Source organism: Trachinotus anak, unplaced genomic scaffold, assembly GCF_046630095.1.
Source record: "Trachinotus anak isolate AG129_WGS33_773 ecotype Australia unplaced genomic scaffold, CSIRO_AGI_Tana_v1 ptg000024l, whole genome shotgun sequence".
NCBI lineage: Eukaryota > Metazoa > Chordata > Actinopteri > Carangiformes > Carangidae > Trachinotus > Trachinotus anak.
Window position 1 is genome coordinate 11037045 of NW_027273875.1, and position 25507 is coordinate 11062551.

General features: G+C 42.3%; 2 protein-coding genes across 6 annotated transcripts in view; one reads left to right on the top strand and one right to left on the bottom strand.

The window, feature by feature from the left end:
- The first annotated feature begins 504 nt into the window (after nt 1-504).
- LOC139607693 (spermatogenesis-associated protein 22) lies at nt 505-3398 on the top strand. Of its 5 annotated transcripts, none has more exons than XM_071460797.1 (8): nt 505-644; nt 967-1014; nt 1186-1323; nt 1471-1660; nt 1845-2196; nt 2302-2425; nt 2512-2609; nt 2876-3398. In XM_071460797.1, the coding sequence occupies exons 2-8, from the start codon at nt 975-977 to the stop codon at nt 3065-3067; spliced, it is 1134 nt and encodes a 377-aa protein (XP_071316898.1). In that variant the 5' UTR covers nt 505-644; nt 967-974; the 3' UTR covers nt 3068-3398. The 5 variants fall into 5 exon arrangements, with proteins under 5 accessions (XP_071316898.1, XP_071316900.1, XP_071316902.1 ...); XM_071460799.1 differs by having other exon boundaries at nt 2305-2425; XM_071460801.1 differs by having other exon boundaries at nt 536-644; nt 1471-1673.
- Nucleotides 3399-3532: 134 nt separating this feature from the next.
- LOC139607694 (LHFPL tetraspan subfamily member 7 protein) overlaps nt 3533-25507 on the bottom strand; it is a 95195-nt gene continuing 73220 nt past the window's right edge. The window contains exon 3 of the mRNA XM_071460803.1: nt 3533-5915. Within this exon, the coding sequence (XP_071316904.1) occupies nt 5689-5915 (227 nt within the window). The 3' untranslated portion in view covers nt 3533-5688. The remainder of the gene's footprint in view (nt 5916-25507) is intronic.

Consider the following 25507-nt stretch of genomic DNA (forward strand, 5'->3'; position numbering starts at 1 on the left):
TTATTTTTTGCACTGTATCTTTAATGAGTTCATCAAGGACATGAAAGATAACTATTTGTTTGTTATTAGCGTTTGTCTGTACTCCTGATTTAGATGAACACCACATTATATTTTATGACACATGTATTCAGAAAACCAGTTGATTCCAAAGGGTTCACATACTTTTTCTTACTGCTGGCAATAAACTACCCTAATCTGTTGGAAAGGATATGTTTGTCCATTATTATGTTTTTTTATTTCGCATATTGGTCAAATATTGCATTATATTAATATCTTGCAATACTGAAGTCATGCCATCAAACTATGGAGGTGATTACACAATAAATATACATAAAATATGATACATATAGAATCATCATTCCCTCACATACTTTATCCTTTATTCTGCAACAAGCATGCGCTGTCAGCCACAGAAAATATTTTGTTATTTTTGTTTCCCGAAAGCATTTGAATCTCTCTAAGATGTGTCTGGGATCTCCGAGCTTTATAGGGGAACGTGAAGGCAACATCCGTTACTTCTGGCGCGGGTCTCTTTCCAAGGTGCTGGACTGAAAGAGAAACATCGCTGTTCTGTTGTTGTTAACCTTTGCTGACTGTCCCGGACACTAAAGCCTCAGCAACTTCCGTAATATACAGTGTTAATGGTAAACAAATTGGTTGGGTGTGGTTTAAGGAAAGATTACCATTGGTAGCTGTATGTTAAAGCTGTAATATAGGGAGTTTCTAACTTGCAAGACAAGCTGCTTGAAAGTTTAGCTTTTTGGCTAAACTAACTTAGCTACTTAACTTGCTAAACTGGCAAGACGCAAAATCAATATATCAGCTGGTTTAACTGGTAAAGTCTTTACAACTGAGTTAACCTAGAAACACTAACCAGGGCATCGGGTATAATTTCCTTTCCCCTTTTTTTGTCTGGTGCATCTCTTCATGTTGCTAACAGTTAGCTGAATGAACTTCTTTTTCTAGCAACCACAATGAGGAGACAGGAAAACCAGCCAGCCAGGCCAACAGCAGGTTTGTAAAAGAGTGTATTCATTTCCTCATGTTAATGGGTGGCTTTGTTTCATGACAGGTTCAATTAGTGTCTTGTGAAATAGAAAATAAATTGTGGTGTGGTGCACCTATAGTATAGTGTTATGTGTTATGTGAAATGTTCAGTTGTGTTTCTTCTGATGTTTCCATCAGGTTGCCTCTCTGTGCCGCTCTTCAACCAGAACAAAAGAAACAGGGTTCCTTTGACATCTGCTCCTTCTGTGAATGAATTTTTTTCCCACAGTGAATACATGGAAAGCACCAGCACAGCTACATCTCACAGCACACCAGGTAAGGCTCTTAAAGTTTCTACTGTATCTCAGGCACTAGGTGGCAGTACACCCAAAGAAAATATACATTAACTTTAAATAAATGACAAGTGCTCTTGAACAATACCTTGCAATACCTATTTTCCTCTGCAAATGTACTTTTCTTCAGGTTCTTATGGATGTTACCAGGCCTCAGGTCTGTTGTCTGGTGCCTCACAAAGCCACCAGTGGAACAGACAGGGTGTCCCACAATCTGCTCAGCCCTGGCAGTGTGAAAACAGCAGACCTGCTCCTGGACCTACCCCTACAACAAGAACCTATGCACCTATGCCACATCCATACAAAACTGGAAGCACAAGGTCTGGCAGTCAGGTGTTTGACCCATTTGTTATAATGCAATAATAACAAAAATCCAAAATGTCAGACCCACAAGATGTTTAAGACACCAGAGAAAGTTTAAAAAGACAGCGCAACATGTGCCTGGTGTTTGCTTTTGATTTCAGATCACAATATGTCAAAACAGGAGATTTATTTTCATTTCAGCTCTAAGACGGGACAGTCCAGTTACCCGGTCAAACAACAGGATTCCAGAGAAAACAAATGTCAAGCTCTTTCCAGCAGTGATATCGCACAAACAAAGCCAACAACCCATACTGGGTTGTCTCAGAAAGGTCAGCACTTAGGTTGCAGACCTCCCAATCCCACACATCAGTATCCTCAGCAGTGTAGACCTCTGCCTCCTCCTGTCCCACCTACCAACACGCCCTCTGCTCGTGCTGTGCAGCCACAAAACAACTCCTGGAAATTTACCGACAGCTTTGGGCCACAGAGGTCCCCTTTTGAGGGGAAAAGAAACTCAAATCAACCTCAGACTGCACGACCAACTCAAAGTCAGGTAGAAATAAATGTGGAAAATATATAATAATATACATAGATTTTAAACTTTGCCATTAATGTTTCATGATATTGTTAGTGATCAGTGTAACTTTTTTGTGATCAGCAGCAAATATTTCCAATGAAGCCAGCCCCTGAGAACTCACTGAGGATCCTGACTGCTGTTATTGATGGCATGAGACACTGGAGCCAGTTTAAAGACAAAGTCCCATATTTATTTGAGATATTTGGTCAGTAGAAGTTGCTGCTGTTTTTGTTATGCACTCTTTAGCCTTTTTAAATGTGATTAATGTGACAGGCCGTACTTTTCCCTCAGCTACTCTAGACTCTGCAGTTACAGTGGGTCACCATGGAGCCAAGACCTTCCTCATGAGAGACGGCAAGGAGGCTGTGCAGTGTGTCTTCTATGAAAATGTGAGTAAAAAATGTCTCCTTTTAAGAAGAAAATTCCAATGAATGTTTCCTGAGATTATCAGAGAAGAGTTTAACAGTTTCAGTTTGCTCACATTAACTTTTACGTGTGTGTGTGTGTGTGTGTGTGTGTAAAACAAAGTGCGCATACACACACAGACTATACAAGTAAATCTGTTTTTTAGAAATAATGAAAGTATTAACAATACAAAAACTGGCACTGCAATCTTACTCGAGTTAAACTTTAATATCTGCCTCTTGTCCAACAGGAGCAGGAACTGCCCCGTCTCATCCGTGGTCAAATTCATCGCTGTGTGGGTAACTATGACCGGGGCAGAGATGTCCTTATGTGTGTGTCCGTCAGGCCTGGCCTGCCCTCAGAGCTGAGGAATGCCCACGAGGCTGTCAAAGCATGCGATGCAGAAATGAGGGTGCTGGTCAAATCACTCAGTGAAGTCTGAGTGTGAGTAGGTATCTTCAGCAGTTTAACACTGATAGGAAGAAAGAATTTGATGACAGTCCAAGAGAGCCAAGCTTCCTTCTATGTATTCATATTTAACTCTTGTTATAGGTAAAAGTGCCATTGGTTTGAATAAGCATGTTTCAGGTGTTATTTAAGTTTTTGACTTGTAAGGACCAATGTAGCTGTTAGTTTGCTGTATGTAAACAAAATGCATTTGTACTTAAGCAGTTGAATTGACTTGCATGTTCTGGTGTAGATGTTTTTGTATTTAATTGTGAAACAGTAAAAAATAGTTGATTCGTTTAACCAAACCTTTAATGGAAAGTAAAGCTCCTCCTTTTGTAAGTTCTGAAATATTTTTTATTACAAAGAAAATTCACAGAACAGCAAACATTGTTTAGAGGTTAAGTCAGGTAAAGCAAACACGATGAGGTAATATCTCAAAATATATCTTTGAAAAACGGGGCAGTTAAGAATAACATGTGATATCAAGTACAGTTAGTTTATTTACAGTCAAACATCACAATGGAAAAAACAATAATCTACTCTACCAAAACAGTTTCACCAGTGCTGAGACTTTACACACAATGGTTCAACAAATAGGGGAACAAGTCCAGTGCAGTCACGCCAGTCATTCCCACAGTCAAGCACAGTATGAGGTCCAATACAATACCAACATTTCTCTCCTGACCTTCTTTCAAATATGGCAACATAATGACAGCAATTTTCTAAATGTCAGGATATGTCATTATGGGAACCCAAATTTTGGGAATATTTAAAGTTTAACCCATTAGCAGACACCAACCCATTATTAAACACTAATACGCACATAAACACCCACTAGAAAAGGGAGTCCAGCTTGATGAAATTGGCAGTGTACAGGGGACAGTAAGTGGAGAAGTAGACATTTTGTCCTTGGAACATGACAGGAATCGTGCCAGCGCTTAAAAGGAGAAGTGGTTTGACGAAAACACACCAACACATTTGCTTATTCGAGGAGCTAATTATTTGAAGCAATGTTTTACACATCTTGTGAGTAATGTGTCAGCTCAGCGCAGATAACAAAGGGCAAAGTTCAATTTGTACAGCTCCTTCCTCTTCCACTGAAATTCTGAACCACGTAAGACAAGGATTCCAGGAATTAATCTGTTAGCTGCATGTCACAACCTTTTAATACAGCGATTCAAGTGATTTAACTCCTCTAGATAATTGGCAAAAATATCTCAGGGCATAATTGAACACAAGTGCTATGCTTTCCTTTTTTTCTCTCTCTCTCTCTCATTACCTCCGAGGATTAGAAGACATCTTTTTTTTTCTTGCCTCCAGAACTTTTTCTCAAGTTAATGAGATCATACTCCATCAAGTACACGAGTAACACTTTACCACTGAGAATATTGGGGGGGAAAAAATGAAAATAATAAATCACTTCACACAACAGGATCCACAGTTTTTCAGCAGAAAAAGATGATAACCTGAAAATTGTATTAAACACTTGTCTTGGTTATGTTAAAAGGCACAAGTTGGTCAGATCACATTTAAAATCTAGATCAATTGTTCTACCATTAACAAAGCCCATCTCATCATGCATTTCTGACAAAATTCCTACATCTCCCTGCCTTTTGCAGTCTTTTTTTTCCTGAATTAGAGTGTTTAGTATTGTGTTTTGCAGACAGAAAAAAAATGTTTAACAAGGGAGTCACATTTCACAAACAAGTCTAAGGATAAGGTTAACAAAAGGATGCAGTATCCCAACATAAGACTTTTGACAACACTGCTCTGAAACCACTACACATTATCATGATTCACTTCATTGTTATGAGAAGAGATTTCCATTTATCCTCTCGGCAGGTCTGATGCTGCGTTCATTGTCCTCTTCTTTATGACAGTTACTTAAACCGCTGTCGCTGAAAGTGAAAACGTCTTCTTCACTCCCACCGGTTCACTGGCTGATCACAACACTGGGAGGCAGAAAAAGTCTGAAGAGCAAACCTCTCTTTTCAATGTTGTTATATTCAAAACTCAAACATCAGCTCTGTTAAATCTAAATTATATGTACAGTTCAGACGGCATAAAAGAGTCAAATGTTACTGAAACATTACTAGACTGGTCGAGTCATAACTGCCACATAATCTCATGCTTCCACTGTCTCTCAAACAACTTCCAGTCTGTTAAGGAATGTTGCGTTCTGTATGTTGACTTGTTTCCACAAAAGAAAGGAAGGAGAAAAAAAACACATTTTAAGCAAGTGCTTGTTATGTTTGTGGAAATTTTCTTTAATTGCGTGAAATGGGGTTACTGCTCCTTCCATCTTCCGACTGATCCCCAGAGCTGACATGAATAAAACAGATAAATCAAACGGTGGAAAAGTCGTGATAGATTTGCGGGTAAAACATATAACCACAGTTTATTGTAACATAAGACTTTCCATTTAAGTGAACGGAATTTGAATTAATTACATAATGATGTAGGAAGACAGTGTTTGTTGTTCAGTGTCAGCATCAGTTATCACTGAGTGTCAGCTTCCCAAACAGCATCGCCTCTAAAAAATGGGATCCAGGTGTCTCTCCATGACATCAAGCCCAGGTCAGGAGGGAAAAAACAAGACTTCATTTAAATGCACTATAACAGCGTTGGCAAAGGGGTGGGGGACAGCTGCTCCTTCGGTGCATATTTGGCAAAAAAGGGCAAGAAGACAGTGAGCATGACTCCGACAATAGCCAGCATGTAGCCCCAGCCGATCTGGCACTCGCCAGCGTAGTAGATGTCTGAGTCCCCGCAGAAGGACCTGACGAGTGAGGAGTTCAGGCCGAAGGGGTAGACCAGCAGTCCAGCAGCCATGATGAACACTGCAGAGAAGATACAAGACAAAGTATATTAGCCAGTGTACAGTGTTTTCATATAGGCTGTTGGAGCAAGGATTTAACACTAAACACAAGATGAAAAAGATGTTGCCTACACAGCTACACTTTTTGCCTACACTACAATGGAGGTGAATAGGATTTCAGGTGTCGAGTTCACAGCATTAAAAAAAATAGTGTCCCTGTCATTCAGGATAATCATCAGGCCACACTGTGAACAGTTTTAATTGGAAGTACCTTTTTTTACCAAATAAATAAAACCTAAACTCATCTGCACAGCTAGTTTTTACTAGATGTGAGTAAGAAAATGTGTTTTTTGCTTATTTCTTTTTCATAATTTGACGCAGCTGACCCTTTAACCTCCTAATGGTTAGGTGTGTATACTGCTCTGATGTGCCAGTCGAGAGCCACTTGGTGGCAGTAGAGGTTTTGCAAAAATGGAAACAGTCAAGTCAAGTGTGTAATTTAGATACTTCATCACTGCTAAAGTACCTCCACTTGCACTCAGGCTTATGATTTGTTGCCTTGTGTTATATATAGAAAAATAAATTATGACCTAGACAGTTTTATAAGTCCAATAGTGGCAGAACAGAGCTTTTAATGTATTGAACAACAAAGCCACTGATGACCTGTAATTGACAGAACCTTCCAAAGCAAAATGATTCATGTCTCTTTATATCCATTTGCACTCCTCATTTCAAAACATTTTTTTGGAAAAAGAAGCTCGCCCTGCACTCGTGTGGAATCAGCTGTCTCAGACACTACCCTCAGCGGCCATGCAGCCAGAGAGCAGCTCACTTTTACAAATTGAGTCAAGTCTCCCAGCCAGTGCTGCCAAGCAGTTATCGACTACGCTACAGGCTATCAATGCTGCTCTTATTTATACTGAGTGCTGGATGGATTTCCATTACAATGCCAGGTGTCATAGGTGTTTTAACTTTGGAGAACTGGGGTCACCGGAAAAGCTTGAACTTGTTATTATGCTGCATTGATTTCAGGAGATGTTGGTTTTCCTACGTTCAAGGGCAGCAGCTTCATCGTCAGTGGGAAACAGCGCTCACATGAGAGCTACAATGAAATAGGTGCATGAGTGAATCGATGGCTTGTGTGGGTAGTGAAGGACTGTGCTTGTAGAACAAGGATGAAGAGGTAGGAAGCTTCCAGTGATGCTCTGGTTGCACACTGGGGGCTTAGGGAATGACTCTTAGGTGGGAGGGGGGGGGGCTGTGTGAATGAGTCAAGGAGAGGTATCTTTCCAGTGTGATCTGTCTAGTCTGCTGTAGTCACTCTCTAAGGAGTTTACTGAGGGTCTGCATCTCAGCCTTGCATATCCCAACCCTGTGCCCATCCCTCCCAGCTCACAAAGTGGCCCTGTGTTTTATCTGCAGGGGTGCAGTGCCTCTAAGCTCACTGCCTAATGACACTTTAATGACCTTCTTTATCAAACTATCCATGGCTTTTGTGGAAGAAACACAAAGACGCAGACACACGCTCACAACCTGAGGCCGCTCCCCTCCTCTGCTGAAATGATGGCATTTAAAGTAAACTTGGACACAAACCTAGAATGAATAAATGATGAATAACACAGCATAACCCCCAAATAGTCAATACAGAAATTTAATCCAGACAGCAGTCTCGAACAAGTGTCAGGTAAGCAGAGTGAGTGCAGGCCAGGAGGGTATGCAGGGCGGTTGTCTGGATCAGATAAGCTGCAGCTCAGGCTGTCTGGATCTGTGCGAGCCTTTAATTAGAGATGAACTGTCGAAAAGCTGTAAAATCTACCTCCCATCAGAGGCTAACTCGAAATGGATCGATTTTATCCTTCAAATCTGAGAGGTATGAAACGAAACCAAAGTTTATGTTTATGTTTATGTCTTAAAGGGCCACTCCCCCCATTTTTCCTCCAAGTTCCTCCCCCATTTTTCCTCCGACCAAGCTGTCAGCCATCGAGTTGCATTCTGGGAAATGTAGGTGCCACGAGAAGTGTGTGGCATAAAAGAGAAATGTTTTTCTGGTTCTGCTGCATCTATTCAGATCCTTTTTACTGTCTATCATGAGTGCAACAATGTTATAGTAATGTCGCGCTAAATCGGTGCAGGCCTAATGTCTGACTACTGTACATGTACTGCAAACTCCATGAAACAGGATTCTAGTTTCCACAGCAGGCTGGACAGGCTTAATTTCAACTGGGTCTTACACGGCCGGTGTCTCTAATCCTATGAGGATAGGATGGTGTGATGAAAGAGGCTGACATGACACCAAGGTGCCACATACAGAGACTGAAAAAGGTCTGAAACTATTTATTGTGCAACAAGGAGAGCACCGTGCATGTGAGCTTCCACTTAATTTGGCGACCTGAATGCCTCTGTGTTGTTGATGTCACCGGCTAAAATAATAAAGGGGTGACCATGTCAGCACTGGGAGGCAAGGGCTGCTGACATCACATGAAAGCAAAACATCCAGACAATTTCTTATTATGGATATGGACAACAAAAAACAACATAAAACAAATGTACGGCACTGGTGAACTCAGATAGATTTGAGTTCCTCATTTAAAGGCAGTTACAGGGGTTTTAAGGAGCTGTCCACACAGTAGCCACCAGGCAGTAAAAAGCTACAAGAGCCTCCATTATTTACTTCCTTATAGACCAAAGCAGCAGTCAGTTTACTAACCTCCCAATCAACCACCTGCATTTGTAAGAACTCTAGACAGGAAGGAAAGCGTAGCTCAGCCAGACCTTTCTCCACAGAGATGACTAAACGTGAAGAGGTTTGGAGAGAGTGTGCCGACGGAAATCAGATGAGTGCTGCTGAGTGCAGAAATGTCTCAGATATTAAAACTGACTCGTCAACTCTGTTCTCTATTTGTTGTCACATTTCACTCTAAGAGAACGTGAATCTAAAATTGTGCTCATAAGGAGTAATGGGGGTTCTCACCAATAGCTGCTCTGCATTATTTTGAGTTTCGTCAACTCATTTTTCATTCATAATTTTTCCCTTTCATGTACTTAAAGTTAATCTTGAAAAATGTCCTTGGGTTTCACAGTGTATTTCTTCTGACTGAAAACTTGTTTGAATGCACACTTCAGCAGCTTTGACGTGCACACTGACTTCAGACTGAGGGAGGAAAATATTGATTTGGAAAAACAAAAGTCAGACTTTTCATAGGTAGCTGCAAGGCTGCAGAGCCCTTTATGTACACTAATGGATGGCAAATACCTTTGTATGCTTGCTTCTCTCTTTTTTCCATCTTTTGTGTGTATGTGTGTGTGTGTGTATTCACAACAAGGGTGGAAAAGGAGAGAAGCAAAATTAAATAAAACAGAGGAGAAAGCATTGTACTAGCAAAGATTCAGTGCAGCTTCTACCAACTAAATTAACCTTGAATCTCTTTCTCGGTGCTGTAGCGAGAAATGGAAAGCTGCTCCCGGAGAAACAGGTTCACAGCTCTGACAATGAGAGAGAGAGATTGAATGGGTTTGTGGGGCAGGAAGGTGTGTGATAACCTGCCGTCCAAGCGTGACACCGAATCAATTTCATCAGAGACCTCTTACATAGAAATCACTGACACAAACCTAGAAACACACAAATCACAGGATTACTTATGTCGTATATCAGTGTAAATGCCTGAGTTCAGTTGTAGCAGTCTGGTTAAGTCTGAAATCTACTCTTGTCAGAAAATGTCAGAAATCCAATACAGTGTAGTCCCAGACATTCATACACCTTGTATCTAATGTCGTATTCTTCAATTTTATTCTTCCCAAGATATTACTAATAAAAAATTCAATTCTGTGAGGCTTCAAGGCCCTTTCATTACGATACCAAGACCTCTGCTTTGGCTCAATCTCCTTTGCTGCCCTGTGCTGACTGTCATAACTCTGTTAGCAATGGGAAGGGTTGAATTAAATTCAGCAGCAAATGGGTGGCTCTCCTACTGGGGATGCAGTGCTCTTTAGTTCAGGTTTTTCTGTTTGCTCCCTCTGACATAGAGTTACACAAAATATAAAGAGTTACATAAAATATAATGAATAAACTAAATGTAACAGTCAGAGATGCCAGTTCGCCAGTTGCCTTGAACTAAGGCAGAGTGAGTCACAGTCTAAACAATACACTACTGTTTAACTTTAAGATCACTGGGAAGCTTTACAGTCAAACAGTAGCTTAGTTTACTCACATGTTATCTTTATGTGCTCTTCTTTAGAGGACAGGCACTTTAAAGTGTTTAATAATGAGAAATCAGTGAGAGGAAGACACTGACATTGAAAAATAAGACAGGACAAGTTATAGAATAAAGATTCGAGCCTTGCAGCCAGCAAGAGGAAGCTGGAATATATTAGAATAGACTAATGCCCTGCTTATCTTCTCTGACCTACAAGGCAGACAGACAGTCAGGTAGAGACCACCGGCTCCACCGGGATGAGAGCAGTCAGACGTGTAAGTACAAAAACATTAAAAGAAGAGGCACACAACCACACTGGACCTTTGGGTGTTTCTTGTATCCTCTGTGGCTCCAGCACCCACTGTTTACTCTCACTCCTGAAAGAAACTTCTTATCTGGCTGCTGTCCAAACAGGGACATTATCTGCTGCTACTATTCACTTCAAAGACACATGAAAGAGCACACACATTAGACTGTGGCCTTACATAACCGCAAACCTGTTTGATGTCACATTACCTCGCATAGCAATGACATCCACACACAAGCCGGTGGGGGAAAAACACATATTTTTCTCCTCTGCCAAGGCTAATGACCGCCTTCTTCCAGGTAAAGTGAGGAATACAGAACAACAACAACAAAATGCATCTAATAAATCTTGATTTGCCAACACGGCACTCATTTGTTTGAGTTGCTGGCCACGTTTGTCATTGATGAAACGCAGTGACAGGAAACATATGCTGGAAAAAGCTGAGAAGTATTGCTTAATTAAAGAAACAAGCCCAAAGCTATACATCAGAACTACTGCGTCTGTGGTGTCTGCCTTGGCCATATTCTTCATCATCTTGTCTCCCATTTTCTTTTTCCATAAGTAAGCATTTTTCCAGGAATAGAACAGGTGAGCTGGTCTCTGTCCCGTGTAGGTGATAATAACCCAGATGTGATCAGGCAAACTGATATAAATGAGGTGCTTATTTACATCAACAGCCTGGGGCAGTAAACAGTGACTCTGACCCACATACATTTTCTTCAATGTTGTATATACATAGTCACACACAATTATGCATACACACATACATATGTAATGGTCCAGATTATAAAGATTATGGACTTAACTGCATAATTTAATCACCGTGTGTGTGTGTGTGTGTGTGTGTGTGTGTGTGTGTGTTACCCATAATGAAAGCATAATAAAGGTGATGTGTCTCTAGGAGATTGCCTTTTCACTGGCCGCCTATAAGAAGTATTTCCATTTCCCCTGCTATCTACAGGCGAATGGAGATGGGACTGGATAATTTCTGTTTCTCTCACACAGCGTGAACACACACTTTTACCTCGAGCTACAGTCTGGCAGTGGAGGAGGAAACAGAGGGATGTCCAAAACACGGATGTGACAGTGCATTAAGGAGAAACCACAGATGAAGATAAAGGATTGGCGGAGGAATGTGTGAGCATCCCTGGGAAAACCACAGATAATGGGCTGCTCTTTCTTTTTTTGATAGAAAACAGGTTAAAACAACATACAGCACCGCACATAGACAAAAACAGAGTCTCCACTGTTACGTATCTTGAGTTTTCTCCATTATTTCAACGCCTCTGAATCTCACGGTGAGGAATCGTAGAGGGGGAAGACGAAAGTTTCTGAGCTGTCGGGAGTTGAACTGTGCCAGCAATGAATCTCCTGGTAGTCAGCTGGGACCTGGCGGAGCACGGGCATAAGCAGCAGGAACTCCATCCTAATGTGATGAGCTGTGCTCCAGCCTGCACACAGCCATGTTGATAATTAAGCTCAGTGCGCCTCTGGGAAATTATGCTAATGACGTTCCTCCGACTACCTACATTTCTCGAAACATTTGGCCGAAGGTGATCACGTTCACAACAGCAACTAAAACAGGACTCCCTAATAAATGTTTCTGTATAAGATTAAGGCAGAGAGAAAAGAGGGCAGTGGGAAAACAGTTTGGAGACATGAAGAAATAAGTTTTCAAAGGTTTAGCGAAGCACCTCTAATTGCTGATGTGTTTTTGATTTTAGATTTGATTTTTTAAGAGAGAGGATGATGGACCAACTGGACAGGGACGGAACAAAAGAAGAAAAGCTGTTAAAACTGAAAGTGACAGAGTTTCAGGTGAGTAAACGAAGAGATCTGACAATCAGTAGTCTGTGATGAACAATCGCGGCTTCTTTTCAATGAAAGCATTAATCATACAAATGGGAGAAAATCATTTTTGCTGGGTCGAGGTTGCTTCTTGCCACAGAGAGGTGAGACAAACCAAGAGCACGTGCTCAGAATATCTACAAAACTGGTTTGAAACCCCGGGGGAATTAATTCAGTGGAAATGGTTCACCACTGTCAATGGAGGCAAGAACCTGTTGACCTTAAGAGCTGCACAAAAAGAGATCATGGAGTGGGAGAGCAAAGAAGAGAGAGAAGTGAGGAAATAAAATAGAGGGAGTTGGGAGAGATTAGCAGGGCAATAAAATAGCTTCTGCTATCTTTAGAGTGAGCTGGTCTGCCTGTGGACTGGTCAATCAGAGCACAGTAATAGGTCTGTTTTTCACTGACTCATTCGGGCTGACCTCAGCTCAAGCAGACGACTGCATAGGTAGTTAAACCCCCCCAATCTAAAATGCATTTGGACACGTAAATGTTTTGTTTAGTTTCATATACTCTTAATGTTTTCATTAACTTGTACAAGCGCCGTGTATCTTGGAGATTACATGAGATGATTAAGTAAAGCTGTAAAGATTACGTGAGTGGCACAGCAGCAACAAGAGAATCACACAGATGAACACAAATCAGACACAGAGAGAAGACGCAGTTAAAGTATGAGAACATGTTGTGAATATGGTCAGCAAACAAAGATGATAAAGATTAGAGATCAATTTAAAGGAGTACTTTTACATTTCTATTTGCTTTCTTGCTGAGATATAGATGAGAAGATCAATACCACTCCAATGTCCGTCTGTTAAATATAAATCTGGAGCCAGCCGCTGGTTAGCTTAGCTTAGCATAAAGGCTGGAAAGGGGGAAACAGCCTGGCTCTGTCAATAGGCAACAAAATCTTGTAACCAACACATCTGAAGCTCACTAATGTGTATGTAACATTATTGAGAATGGCCCCTTGGTCTCTATGGAGAGTATAACCAGTCCAGCTAACGTTGGCCTCCTGCTGCACGTCAACATTGCTAGCATTCTCTGAACTTGAAGCATGGTGAGTGAAAATGTCTTGGTCAGTTTCGTCAACTCATCCTGCTCCCTTCTGTCCTTCCTCTTCTGAGTGCCGCTTTTGTTTTTGGGCTTTCTAAAGACTATGCTGCTAACTGAATCGTCCATTTTCTGAAGAACTTGCTTCTTGCTGAAAGGTTGAGGAAAAAACTCACGTCCACTCACACAAGTTATCAGAAATGACAAGAAGCAAGCGAAATGGTCGAATTAAGATTTCCCAGCAAGCCTTACATGGCAACTTCTGAGAAGAAAGTAACCAAATTAAATAAGTTGTGGGTAGAAATAATATTCATTTTTAATAAAACTTGCAGTTTAGGAACACTTTAATAAGATAATAATAAGTGACTTGACTATGACTTTGCAGGGCCCTTGACGGCTACTGGGCCTCAGTGCAGTGCCCCAGTGGCACTGCAGACAGTCACGCCATTGAATTTGTGGGTATTTCTGATTCCCCCCTAAGTCCAGTCTTTATGCAAAGCTAAGCTAACTGGCTTTATCTTAATATTTAGAGTACAGATACGAGAGTGGTTTAAATCTCCTCATTGAAATCTCAGCAAGAAAGCAAGTAAGCATATTTCTCAAAATCTCAAGCCATTTCTTTAAAAGGGTTGCTTCATCCAACTTACAAATGATCTCATTTACCCCTAAAATACACTTGCTGTGCACAAACTACTTTCTACCGAGAAACAGTCAACACAGAGCTGATGACAGTGAGGTCAGTGAAATGTCCTCAGAAACAAAAGAGATATTGCTGCTGAATTTTTCAACAAGAGAACAATGTATGCCAATTTGACTGACTGAGGATAAAAGAAGAAACAAAAGCACAAGAAAGAAGCAAAAGATTGAAAGAAGGAAAAAAAAGATGCACAGCAGAGCGTGGAGTCAGTTCAAGCCTCCAAACAGAGACACTTCAAGTGTGTGTCTCTCAGCTCCCAGTGCATGCTGAGCCATCTCAACTCATGCTTATCGCTGTGAACCTCCGTCCTGGGAGCCCTGTAGCAATGACACGTGAATCTCGCATGCTGCATCCAATCTATCATTTTAATTACTTTCAGTTCCATATCACCATCTATTTTTTTATGTTGCAAATTAATTTACACCCCAGACAAATTTCTTGTCCTTGGCTTCCTTATTCCTTACGAGGCAACCCGCAGCACACATGGGGCTGTGTCAGAGTACAACCTAACTAAAGCTAATCTGTTGCTCAATCCATCCATCCCACCTCGCTGATTGAATTAGCATGGGAGACAAAGTACCTCATAGGTTTGGATAGGAAAATAAATAATAATAATACAAGAAAGAAAGTGGAGATTAGATTGAAGACATCAATCAACTGTGAAAACCTGCTCCCACTCTGACGAGGACACGCAGTGTGAGGAAACACTCGGTGAACAAACAATGGCTTATCTCAGGGTCTGTCCCTGTGCTGCCTGCGGACGGCTTCTAAAGGTGATGCTTGTGTATATATATGTGTGTGTGTGTGTCTGTGTCTGTATACACAACTGTGTGTCTGACATTAACCCCATGATTGTGTTGACAGCCTTTGGCCCCTGAGGCTAAGCCCTTAAGCTAGACGTCTCCTGGGTTCAGTAGCTGCCTCGGGTCCAACAAGGAATGTCAGCCGTGAAAGTCAGAACAACCCGGTGACACAGGTAGGTGCATTGTATATCCAGCTGTGCTGTGGCATCTCAGTTCACATCTGTGCGCCATAGAGTCAGTCAGGAGAAATGAATGTGAAATAAGCTTTGTTTTCATGCGTTGTACACTAGGCATTATGCAAAGTAGATGGCAGCTACTTAATGAGGAACTAGTTCAACTTCATTTGTACTCACAAGGTTCATTTCAGGAAAACATATGTTTGCATGAATGCATCATCAGGGACATACATGTACATATACTGTAAATTCACTCACTGACATATGCAGTGAAAGCATCACCCAGCTGTCATTAACAGCTGAACAGAGCGGCAACACCTGCAGGTTAACGTGGACAAGAGAGAGTACAGTTCTCTGCCATCCATGGCTGTAGCTGTTTGGATTTACAACCAGCAGCTTCTTATTGATATTATTTCCCATTAGAATATTATTAAACAAGAAGTTAAATAATATTTTACATTTACTCATTTTTTCAAACTGTGCCTCAGTCTGGCACACCATTCAGAAGATTATAAACCAGCCCCTGCTAAACACATGCGTGAGAACAGCACAGAAGATATAGTGAATTTTGTTGAATAAATTTACATTCATACATAAACACAGAAACTACACCAGCTATTTGATAGAATAGACTGTAGAACTCATAACCTCCTGCAGAAAACCACAGGTATAATGAAAAGTGCAAAATGCATGAATTCATGAGGTGGGCTAAGAACAGGGTACTTATTTTCCAATTGAATGGCACACATTTTTCAAATTGCAGTGTGTATTTTGAATGGGTTTCCTTGGTCCTGGGGTTATACAGCTCACTCAGCACTTAGACAGCCCTGTAACTCAAGGGAGAAGATGTGAAAAGCTCTGCAACATGAATTCACCTTTGTTGTGTAAATTTTATTTTGCATCTATAGGCACTTTTAAAAAGTGTCGCCTTGGCTGCACGTGGTTTATGAGGCAGTGGAGGAGAGAACGTGGATCAGTGTGAATGTGGTGAGTACATGGCTGCTGTAGACAAAAGAAGATCAGGAGCCCTGCACCTGAGCACAGTAACTATATATCAGCTCCCATCCATCAGTGTGTGTGTGTGTGTACACTAGTGTTGGATTAGGAAAGAGAAAGGCGAGTCCAAAGAGCGATCACCTGCAGTTTGCAGAGTAAATGATACACAGATAAAATTATATTTAATATAATTTCAACTAAATCTGAAAGAACTGAGCTGGTGTGTTGGCAAAATTTGTTTTCAGTACTTCTGATTTTTATGAGCCTTTTCAGTGCTGTAAAAGCTCATAAATATTTGTACTACAGAACCATCTAGAGCAGTAATAGAGAAAACCGTTCATTTGCTTTGTCTGTGAGGGTTCAGAAGGTGCTGCGCCTGCTGTGGAACTGAATTGTGGCCGTTTTCACAGTGAAAAGCACAATCAGATATTGGCCCTGGACTCAGCGGTGTGCACAGACTTACTGAGTCAAATTATACGGCACTATCCACTCCTGCAGTTTGCAAATGCTGTAAAATATCATGTGCTCTGTTGTGTGTTCCTGTTTAAAAGTTAAGTTAGATTTAGCTTTTAGTGCCAGCAAATGCAACTTATCCTCGTGGAAAGAGACGTGTCCATAAATACAGCCGAGGTAGAGCGTGAGGAGGAGGATGCAGCACCACAGCACGGATGCTATACAAACATTGAGGATCATTATCAGGCAATATATAGAAACCTTTATGAAGACTGCAGGATGTGGCTGGGTGGGGGATGATGGGGGGGCAGCAACATAATGAATCCCTACAGGAGACACGGGGCCCTGCTGGGCTGCTGTAATGAAGCTCTGCCCTGCCATTGCTCCCTGACCCACTGGCATTAAGGAAAAAATGGAAACCATTACCTTCAGCCCTCACCTCAGTGGCCTGGTGTGTGCGAAGTGTTCATGTGTGTGTGTGCAAAGTGTTTGTGTGTGTGTGTGTGTGTGTGCGTGTGTGTTGGTCATGAATGAGAGCGGGAGTTGAGGTAGAGACGAGGCACAGCAGGGGTTACACAGCAGACAGGACTCCTACTGTACATGAAGAATGTGTCTGTCACTACCATGACACGCTGTAGTGGGGCGCAGGTGTTTGTGAGTGTGTGCCATGTAAGGTAAAGCCAAATAGAGCTGGGGAGCAGGTATCTTAACAGCCATCTAAACAACTTCAGCGCAGACGTACTTTATTTCAGACACACACACTCACTAGAGATGAGTTTTAAAGAAGATTGGATGTTTCCACTCAGTCACATTTCAGCAGATGTCTCCAAGACTGCCCAAGGATCCTAACAGCTTTGTGTGTGTATGTGTGTGTGTGTGTGTGTGTGTGTGTGTGTCTCAGTGTTCCTCTCATAAGCTCATCTTTGGTTGAATGCATCTTATTAGGAGTAGAGTGTTTTGGTTGTTGTGGATTTCCAACAGAATGAACAGACCATGCTTTTCAGTGTGTGTGTGTGTGTGTGTGTGTGTGTGTACATGATTCCAACTCCAGTCTGTTTTATCACATTTCTCAGCTGCATGAAACCGCTGTTCAGAGGTGTAGAAATCAACTGAACAAAAGGGTTCCGTCTTAATTCTCGACAAATGATATTTTGCGAGCTGCCCTCCTTCGTGAGGGGGACGTGTCAGTTGCAGCGGCCGCATCCTCCACTGTTGGCTGGTCTCTCAAATTGGAGTGCTGCTGGCTTGAGATGATTTGATCAGCAGATCTGTGGGATCAAGTTCATTACAAGAGATGGAGCACCACGGCAGCCGGCCACAGATGAGCCTTTTAGATAAGACAGGCTTCTTTCCTCTGGCACTGCTTTTCCTTTCTTTATCTTTTCATTAGTCTCCCTCCTCTTCCTCTGCTCTTCCTCTTACTGTTTTACTAGCTGAATGAAGGAATAGGAGAATGACTAGTTGGTTAACAGATGACTACCAATATCCAAATTTTACTTAGTATGGAAACACGTCCGACAAACCAAAGTCAGAATAATTAAAGCTGGTGGTCATTACATATAAATCTTTAGGGTTGTTACATTATCCAGATGGCCGCGACACAAATGGGGATCAATGTGAAAAAAATTAAACATCGAGAGAGAGACAGAGAGCATGCGAGAGGGAGAGAGAGATGTGGCTGTGTTGAGGCGATGGGCCCAGGCTGCGCTGCCCTCCTATGTGGCCGTCATTTCCCCCACGTCTGACCCCCTCTCCTGCAGCTGCGTCCACACACTTACTGTTTATGTGTAGGTATCTTTATCATTGTCTATGTGCTGAGGCAGCAGTGGACTGTTGCTGACTCACTTTACAAGAAAAAAACAAAGTTTAAAAAAAAACTTAAAGGTCTGGCTGAAAAGCTCAGAAGTTAAAATGCAGGAAAATTCAAATTGCCTCAAATAGTTGTGCATCTAGCAGCAGCAACTCCGCAGACAACACACAGGAGGAGCAGAGTGGCTTCAGACCACAGCTCCCAGTAAGTCCAGTATAAACCAGTCATGGTTTAAAGGCAGAAGACAACAGGAAGCTTGTCTGAGTTTATTTAGCAGGATAATGTTGTATAGCTTCATTTTCTGCTCTGGTTTCATCAGATATTCTGATTAACTAATTAAAGGAGTCTGTGTGATCAGCTCAGATCACTGGATGTTTTATTCAGAAACATCCAGTGAAGGAAGAGAAAGCTACTGAAGTTCAAATATGTCTGCTGCTGTTTTTACTGCTGTACTGATTTCTAATCTCTCTCTCTGAGTACTAACCTGCAGGTATAGAGTTTATGTGGTCATTTGTAAGAATGTAGCTACTTCTGATACCCTTTTCTTTACCAACTAAAATAATAAAATCATCACTGAATCTGTAGTTGAACTGTGTATGACATAAGCTGCCTTCCCATTAACCTGCTTAATGCACACTTTAAAATTGCAAACTCAAAAGAAAAAAGATGATGCGAGAGAAGATGCCTGCATGAGGTGGCTTTTCAGACAAATTCCGACGAAGCAATATTTTGCCAAATTAAAATGGAAACACTTTTTTCGCATTTAAGTCATGGCACCTGCTGAATCAGGGTCGAGGGAGCCAGTTCCAACTGAGAGGCAGACTACTGGAAATCCATTAGCACCTTTAATTGGATGATATTGTGAGAGGAGAAAACCCAGCGTTATTTGCATAACATTACTCCACTCACAAATGTGTTTTGTTGACTTTTCTAAAAAAAATCGCTTCTATTTTGTACAAAACTGCAATGGACACCCAGCTATAGACACACGACATTACAGACTGATATAAATATAATTCACGCGCAGGCGCTCCTAGTTCATGTATTGATCATGTATTGTGAAGTGGGCTGTCCCGCACTGATTTTTATTCCCACTCTGACCCTCCAGGACATTGTTTAAAGAAAAAACTGAATGAGGAAAACAGAGTGGGGGGTGGGGGGGGCACTTCCAGAACCAGCAGACCCTCCTCCTTCACAACTTTATACATCCATATTTAACATGGAGCACTGAAATGATTTATCAGGATCATGGAGCTGATTTCAGTTTCTGTTCTCATCATGTCATAAACAAGTCTCTTCTAGACTGAGTCCAGTCTTTTCAAATCTTCACTCTTTCATCTCTTACATCTTTAATGAGCATCCCTGTTCCCTCCTCTGCCAAATATGAGTATGACACACAGGTACACACACACACACACACACACATACACATCTTGAAATGCTGCCCATGCAAATTGAGGAATGAGGGACTTCAGCAGCTCCTCTCAGCCTTGCCCTCACCCTTGCTCCTCATTGGACTTCAGAAGTATCATTCTCAAAGCAAGACTCAGCTCTTTAATCATTCACATCTTTTCTTTAATCTAAGGAGCCGATCAGAAATCTTGCTTCAGCCTCTAAACGCTAATACATGGCGTCCGTCTCTCCCTCAATCGATCACATGCTTTCAGATCTGTAAATGAAGGCTTAGGTAGCAAGGATGACCAGAGAGGTAATCAAGAAGACCACCGAGACACGAGGGAGAGGAGCGCTAATGTGGTGAAAGCACTTCCTTGGTTACAGCAGCCTTCATGAAAGCAGTCAGAGCTCCTCACACACACACACACACACACACACACACACACACACACAGACACACACACACACACAGACACAGGCTGCATGACATTTGGTCCTTCTTGGGAACAGACTCTTGGTAACAACAATCTGCCTCACTCTCCTTTATTTGATGCTTCGTCCCCTGTCTTTCTTTCTCTCTGTCACACACACACACACACACACACACACACACAGGGTGTCAGCGGTCAGGGTCAAAGGGCGACCTCTGTTCATTCAGGCGTGACTCTGGGGCTTAATCATACATACTTATTGTTTCCATCCCCTGAGCATCCATCATGGCAAAAATGACAGCCTGAAAGACACAAGAGAAAGCCGCCAGAAATAATGGCAGCTCAGGAAATGCTCATTCAGAAGTAAAGGCGAGAATAAGTGATTGCACATGACTATTATTATTGTTATTTACAGGCCACAGAGTTGAATTTAGACAATTTAGAAGATTCACTATCATCCTGAACTGCAGTTCTGCTGACAGTTTGCTTATTCCTCCCAAGTGTTTCACAGAACTTAATGGCATCATGAATCTTTTATTGTGTTGCATGTCAACACACAAACACACACAAGTGGGCCCAGTTTAACTGCAAAACACCAACGTCCTGTGATTGGTTGCGCCCCTATGGTTTGCTCTGTGTGCTTTCAAAGCTCAATTTGAACATTTCCCCTGACAAACAGACACACAGACATGTTGATTGTCCTTCAATCACAGCTGTCACAACACACTGACGGGTGGACTGGACTCACTGTGAGAGGATGGGAGTGTGTAATGCTGGGTAATCATGACAACAATGTGCCAGGTGTCCTCATCGCAAGAAAAAGTTTTCAGAGTACAATCAAAGCAGATAAAATGACTTTAAGAGATACTAGGAATGGAAGATCGGCTGGAAAACCAGTGCTTGTGCATGACTGAGTTTATTATATGAACAGGTGTGTCACACTGTCTTCTTGTGGTCGTCTGTGTTTTAGTTTCAGGAGTGTTTCCACAAGACATTAATAAAAATCTGGATTAAACTCTCCAGGATGAACCTCCGCCATCATGAAGCACAAGATTCAGTTGCACTTGCAGGTGTAGAGAAGGATACATCTTCTGTGGTTCCCACCTCCTCTTGTCCAGGACGGCCCACTGAGCAATTTATCAAGGGGAGGAGAGGAACTCATCATCATCGCCCTGGGATCTGAGGTCACAGAGGTGAACTGGGTGGGTGGGTGGGTGGCCATCAAACACATCCGCCTGGCTGCAGAATATCATGCTCAGCCCTCCACCTTCAACGCTCAGTATGTCATAGCTGAATCCTGTTTATCTTCCAAGCTTTCAGTTGGTCAAAATTGTAGTGCAGTTGGTTTGTATTTTTGTGGTTGAGTGCAGATTTCCACTGTTGGCCGCTGGTGCTGGCCATTCAACTGACACGGTGACGTGCTCACCCACTTGTGAGCGACTAATAAGTGTTATCACTACAGAACGGTGAAGCAAGCAAGGCTGCGTAAACAGAGCTGTTATCTTCCCCAGAAGCTGGTTCACATGTGTTTTTACGAGTGTACACACAGTGCTCAATCAAGTATCCCCATCTGACTATCACCAAGCAGCACAGAAACGCTCATCAGCTTGAAAATGTGGCAAATAAATTATATGTTCCAAGTTGTGATGCAAAGCAGCTTTTAAATGCATGTATCTAGGATTTCAAAAATCTTGTAAATCCAAGCAAGCACAATTTCATCGCCATTCAATCAGTCTCTCGACTTTCTTGGTACAATGGGTGAAAGAACTGACAATCTACATCAGATTTATTCATCGGGAGGCTTTTAAATACTCTGCTTTATTTTGGAGCTGCAGCTACACTCGACCAAAGGGAGTAGCAAGGCCACTTGGTTGTCACGCTGTCTGTGGGAGGATGAATAGGCTGGAGACAAAGCCAGGTGCAACACTGACTGTTAATGCTTTAATAACAAGGTACAGGCCTTGTTTTTACAGCCTTAAATCAGCACTCACCTCTTCACTGTGTACAAACATTCCCTCATCCCAAAAGCATCTCATACATGTCTGGAAAAACCCAAGACAAAGAGAAGCAAGGATGATGCAGTTTCTATTATTACAGGCCCTTGTGAAGCTCTAACCCCCCCCCACACAAACACACACACACACACACACACTCACACACACACACACAAGGATCCCCTCCTCACATGAACAGGGTGCTAGGTTCCCTAAGGTGAAATTATCATGATAACTGGGCCGTTCATCACACAGCTCAAAGACTGGTTAACATCTTCACTGGCTACTCTGTTAACAGCTTTATCGCTAAGCAACAGCAGAAAAAAACAGACACACACACACGCACACACTGTCCTTTTAAATGTAATGGTGCTATGTCTAATTTGGAGAGTGTTTGACAGACACCATTTTAATTACCAAGAGCCTGAGTGAGGACTTAAGCTGACAGAAGCATATAGAGCCTCTATCATGTCAGGGAAAGAGACTCAGAGCAGTCAAGAGAACATCTACGGAGAGTGAGATGGGGGTGTTGCTATTATCCTACCATTAAATCCCACAGCTATGAATAACCAGCTCTTACGGTTTGTGTTTAGGTCACAAAAAATACACAGAAACAAAGAATTTACTGCACAGAAAACCAAGGCAGGCCTCCCATTCTCAGCATAATGCTACAGCACTCTGGGAGTACTGAGTAGCATGTAATGAGAATAACCATGCAGCTTTAGTCATGAAATGCCTAATTAGCCATTAGCATGCACTAAAAAGCAGCTATGAGACCATCTCTGTCTCTCCCCCACAATCCCCCTCTGAGCTGATACAATACAGCCCAGACTTCGGGGAGAGCAGGCAGCCTATCAGATGTCTACTTCCACACTTCAGGTCCCAGCAATGAGACCACGATAAGCTTTCCCTTTCATAGTGCTGGTCCAGCACGCCCACACAAACTGTGGCCTCCTGTTCCTCTAATTTTATGGGTTAATTAAAACGAAGCTGTGTGCTGTTTAAAAGAATACAGCCATATGTAGTTCAGATTGTACTCATTATGCTCAACACTGTGTATTCAGAAGAATAGGCTTCAGCTAAACATACACAGATAAATATATATACATACACACAAAGTCACACTCAGCCACTTGTGCTCATGCTCTATTGTAATGTAGATTGCATTCCCTGTCGTTAGCAATTTTCTCCTCACAGTGTTTTGGGATAATTAAGCGGCTCAATTTGGTGCCCATCTTGGCTAATGAGAGGTGATGTGCTGAGACTGTGCATGTGCAGAAAAGAATCCGTATAATTAGAAAAGACAACACAAAATCTGCTAGTGAGTCAAAACAATACCATTAACCCAAAAGAGAAGTTCTCATTTTTTTGAATTCCCACATCCGCAGGGAAGTCAGAGGTCAGGCTGAGCTGCAGGAAAGCAGCATGGAGTCTTTCTCAAGGACAGTACAGCAGCGAGGATGATGGTCAAACTGAATGTGAACCATCTGGTTGTGGGACAAGTACATCTCTCTGCTCACTGTTCCACCTTTCTGCCCTCCAACATTTCAACTGGTGTGTGTAGGTTTACACTGAATACATTTGCATTCATTAGCATTGACATTTGCGATTCTGGCACATTGACGTGGCGTTTGGCTTGTACTGGGTGTGTGATTAGTTTATTGATGTCTGAGTTTGGAAACCACTGAGTGTGTGTTTAGTCTGTAATGACGGTGTAATTTTGCAGGAGCAGAAGCAGGCAGAGGTGCAGCAGGACTGATTCATCAGAGGTGAAAGACCGTGTCAGCCCCGTCACTGATTGAACAGCATAAACAAACTGAATATGCAGACCTGCACTCAGAGATCTGGACAGCGGAGCGTGATGAATGTGAATTAAATATCACCATAAAACCATCTGTAAAGCCGGTCACTGCGAATGACCAGCCCATAATTGTCCGGATGGATTCTTCTGTGTGAGTTAAACCAACTGAGCTCAAACTTTACAGTGTGACATGCATCATTCGAAGCATATAAGCTTTGTTGAACAGTGGCCGCTGTGGCTCTAGAGTCGCCAGAGTGTCCTTGTGAGGTTCAGTGTGTTTACTTCCTGTTTTCCCTTTGTGATAACACCATTCAAATGTTATAAAGACGGTAACTTAGTCAGTAATATCAGCAGCACAGACATATCTAACTTTAAGTTTGCTAATGTTGCTGAAGTTTGTCGCAAAGAGCTACTGGTCATACCAGACCAAGTGAGGTTGTAGCAGCAAAACCTCTGAGGGTACTGAACTGAGTAAGAGAGCGTTTTATTGCTTATGAACTCAACATTTTATTTGTAGAAGTGAGAAAGAGGTGTTTGTTGTTTCAAAAGTTATACAGCCTCCCTTTAAAAGGTGTGGACAGACTAGTATACCAATCTGTGCCTGCTCTGAGGTGTCTCATGATATGGTGGCCCTGTTCTGAGCTGTTAGGAAACCACAGTGTCCAAAGCATCACAGACCACACTGAAGATCAAACCAAAGGTCAAACCAGACATACTACAATATGCCAGTCCGTGGACCTCATGAGGCTCTCTACTCGCAGAATTCGTTGTCCATGACACACTACAGAGGATTAAAGGACAAATAGTAATGCTCAATGGAAAGTTTCATCTGTTGGATCATGCCATTTTCAGGTCGATATTATGCAGTCTGTTCCCAGGTTTATGCAGAAAGTCTGTACAAGCTACCAATTCCCACATCCCCGAAATGTCTAGCCATATAAAGTCACCCAAAATGCACAACCACGATTCCCACATTACACTCCTTCACTAAGTAAATATGACCAGCGCACCCAGTGCAAGCCAAAGCATGTCTGTGTGCTTTCATCACCCACATCACTGCCCATGCACATCTCATGCCCAGCCTGCACCCGCCCAATGTACCATCTGCCTTGGCAGTCAGCTGCACCAGCCCAGGCCAGACCATTGCTCCAAAGAGGGTTGGGTCAGTGATGGAGGGGAGTGGATGGTGCTCCAGATGCACTTCAATCCAGCTGCAGCCTGTTGGCTGTGTCACGGCATGACGGCACGCCCCTGGATTAATGACCCCCCCCACCCTTCTCTGCCTGCTACTTGGACTGCTGTCCCACTATCTGTATGGTGCCTGCCAAGCCCATTATCCATGCACTGTTTAAGTCAAAATGCCACACGCTCACTAACTGATTGATGGGGTCTTAAACAGTGGGGAGCCATTTAAACAAGGAATGGGGGTTTGCGTGTGTTTGCATGTGTGTGTGTGTGTGTATATATATGTGTGTGACAGTTGCAGTCTTGCAGCCTATGTTCCCACTGCCATCTCATCTTTCCCAGCCGCCTGTATGGATTTAGGTGGCTGGCCTGTGGGCCAGGCTCCATCGATTACAAACAGCCAGCCAATCAAGCTGACAGACAGCTTGGTTGAGGGCGCACCTTGGCTTTTAATAGTCTTGTCCACGATGCACAT

Bases quoted from the DNA above. Each gene is read 5' to 3' on its own strand.
- LOC139607693 (XM_071460797.1), top strand. From the start codon at position 975: ATGAGGAGACAGGAAAACCAGCCAGCCAGGCCAACAGCAG. The intron at 1,015-1,185 runs GTTTGTAAAAGA...TGTTTCCATCAG, and splicing joins GCCAGCCAGGCCAACAGCAG to GTTGCCTCTCTGTGCCGCTC. The intron at 2,197-2,301 runs GTAGAAATAAAT...TTTTGTGATCAG, and splicing joins CACGACCAACTCAAAGTCAG to CAGCAAATATTTCCAATGAA.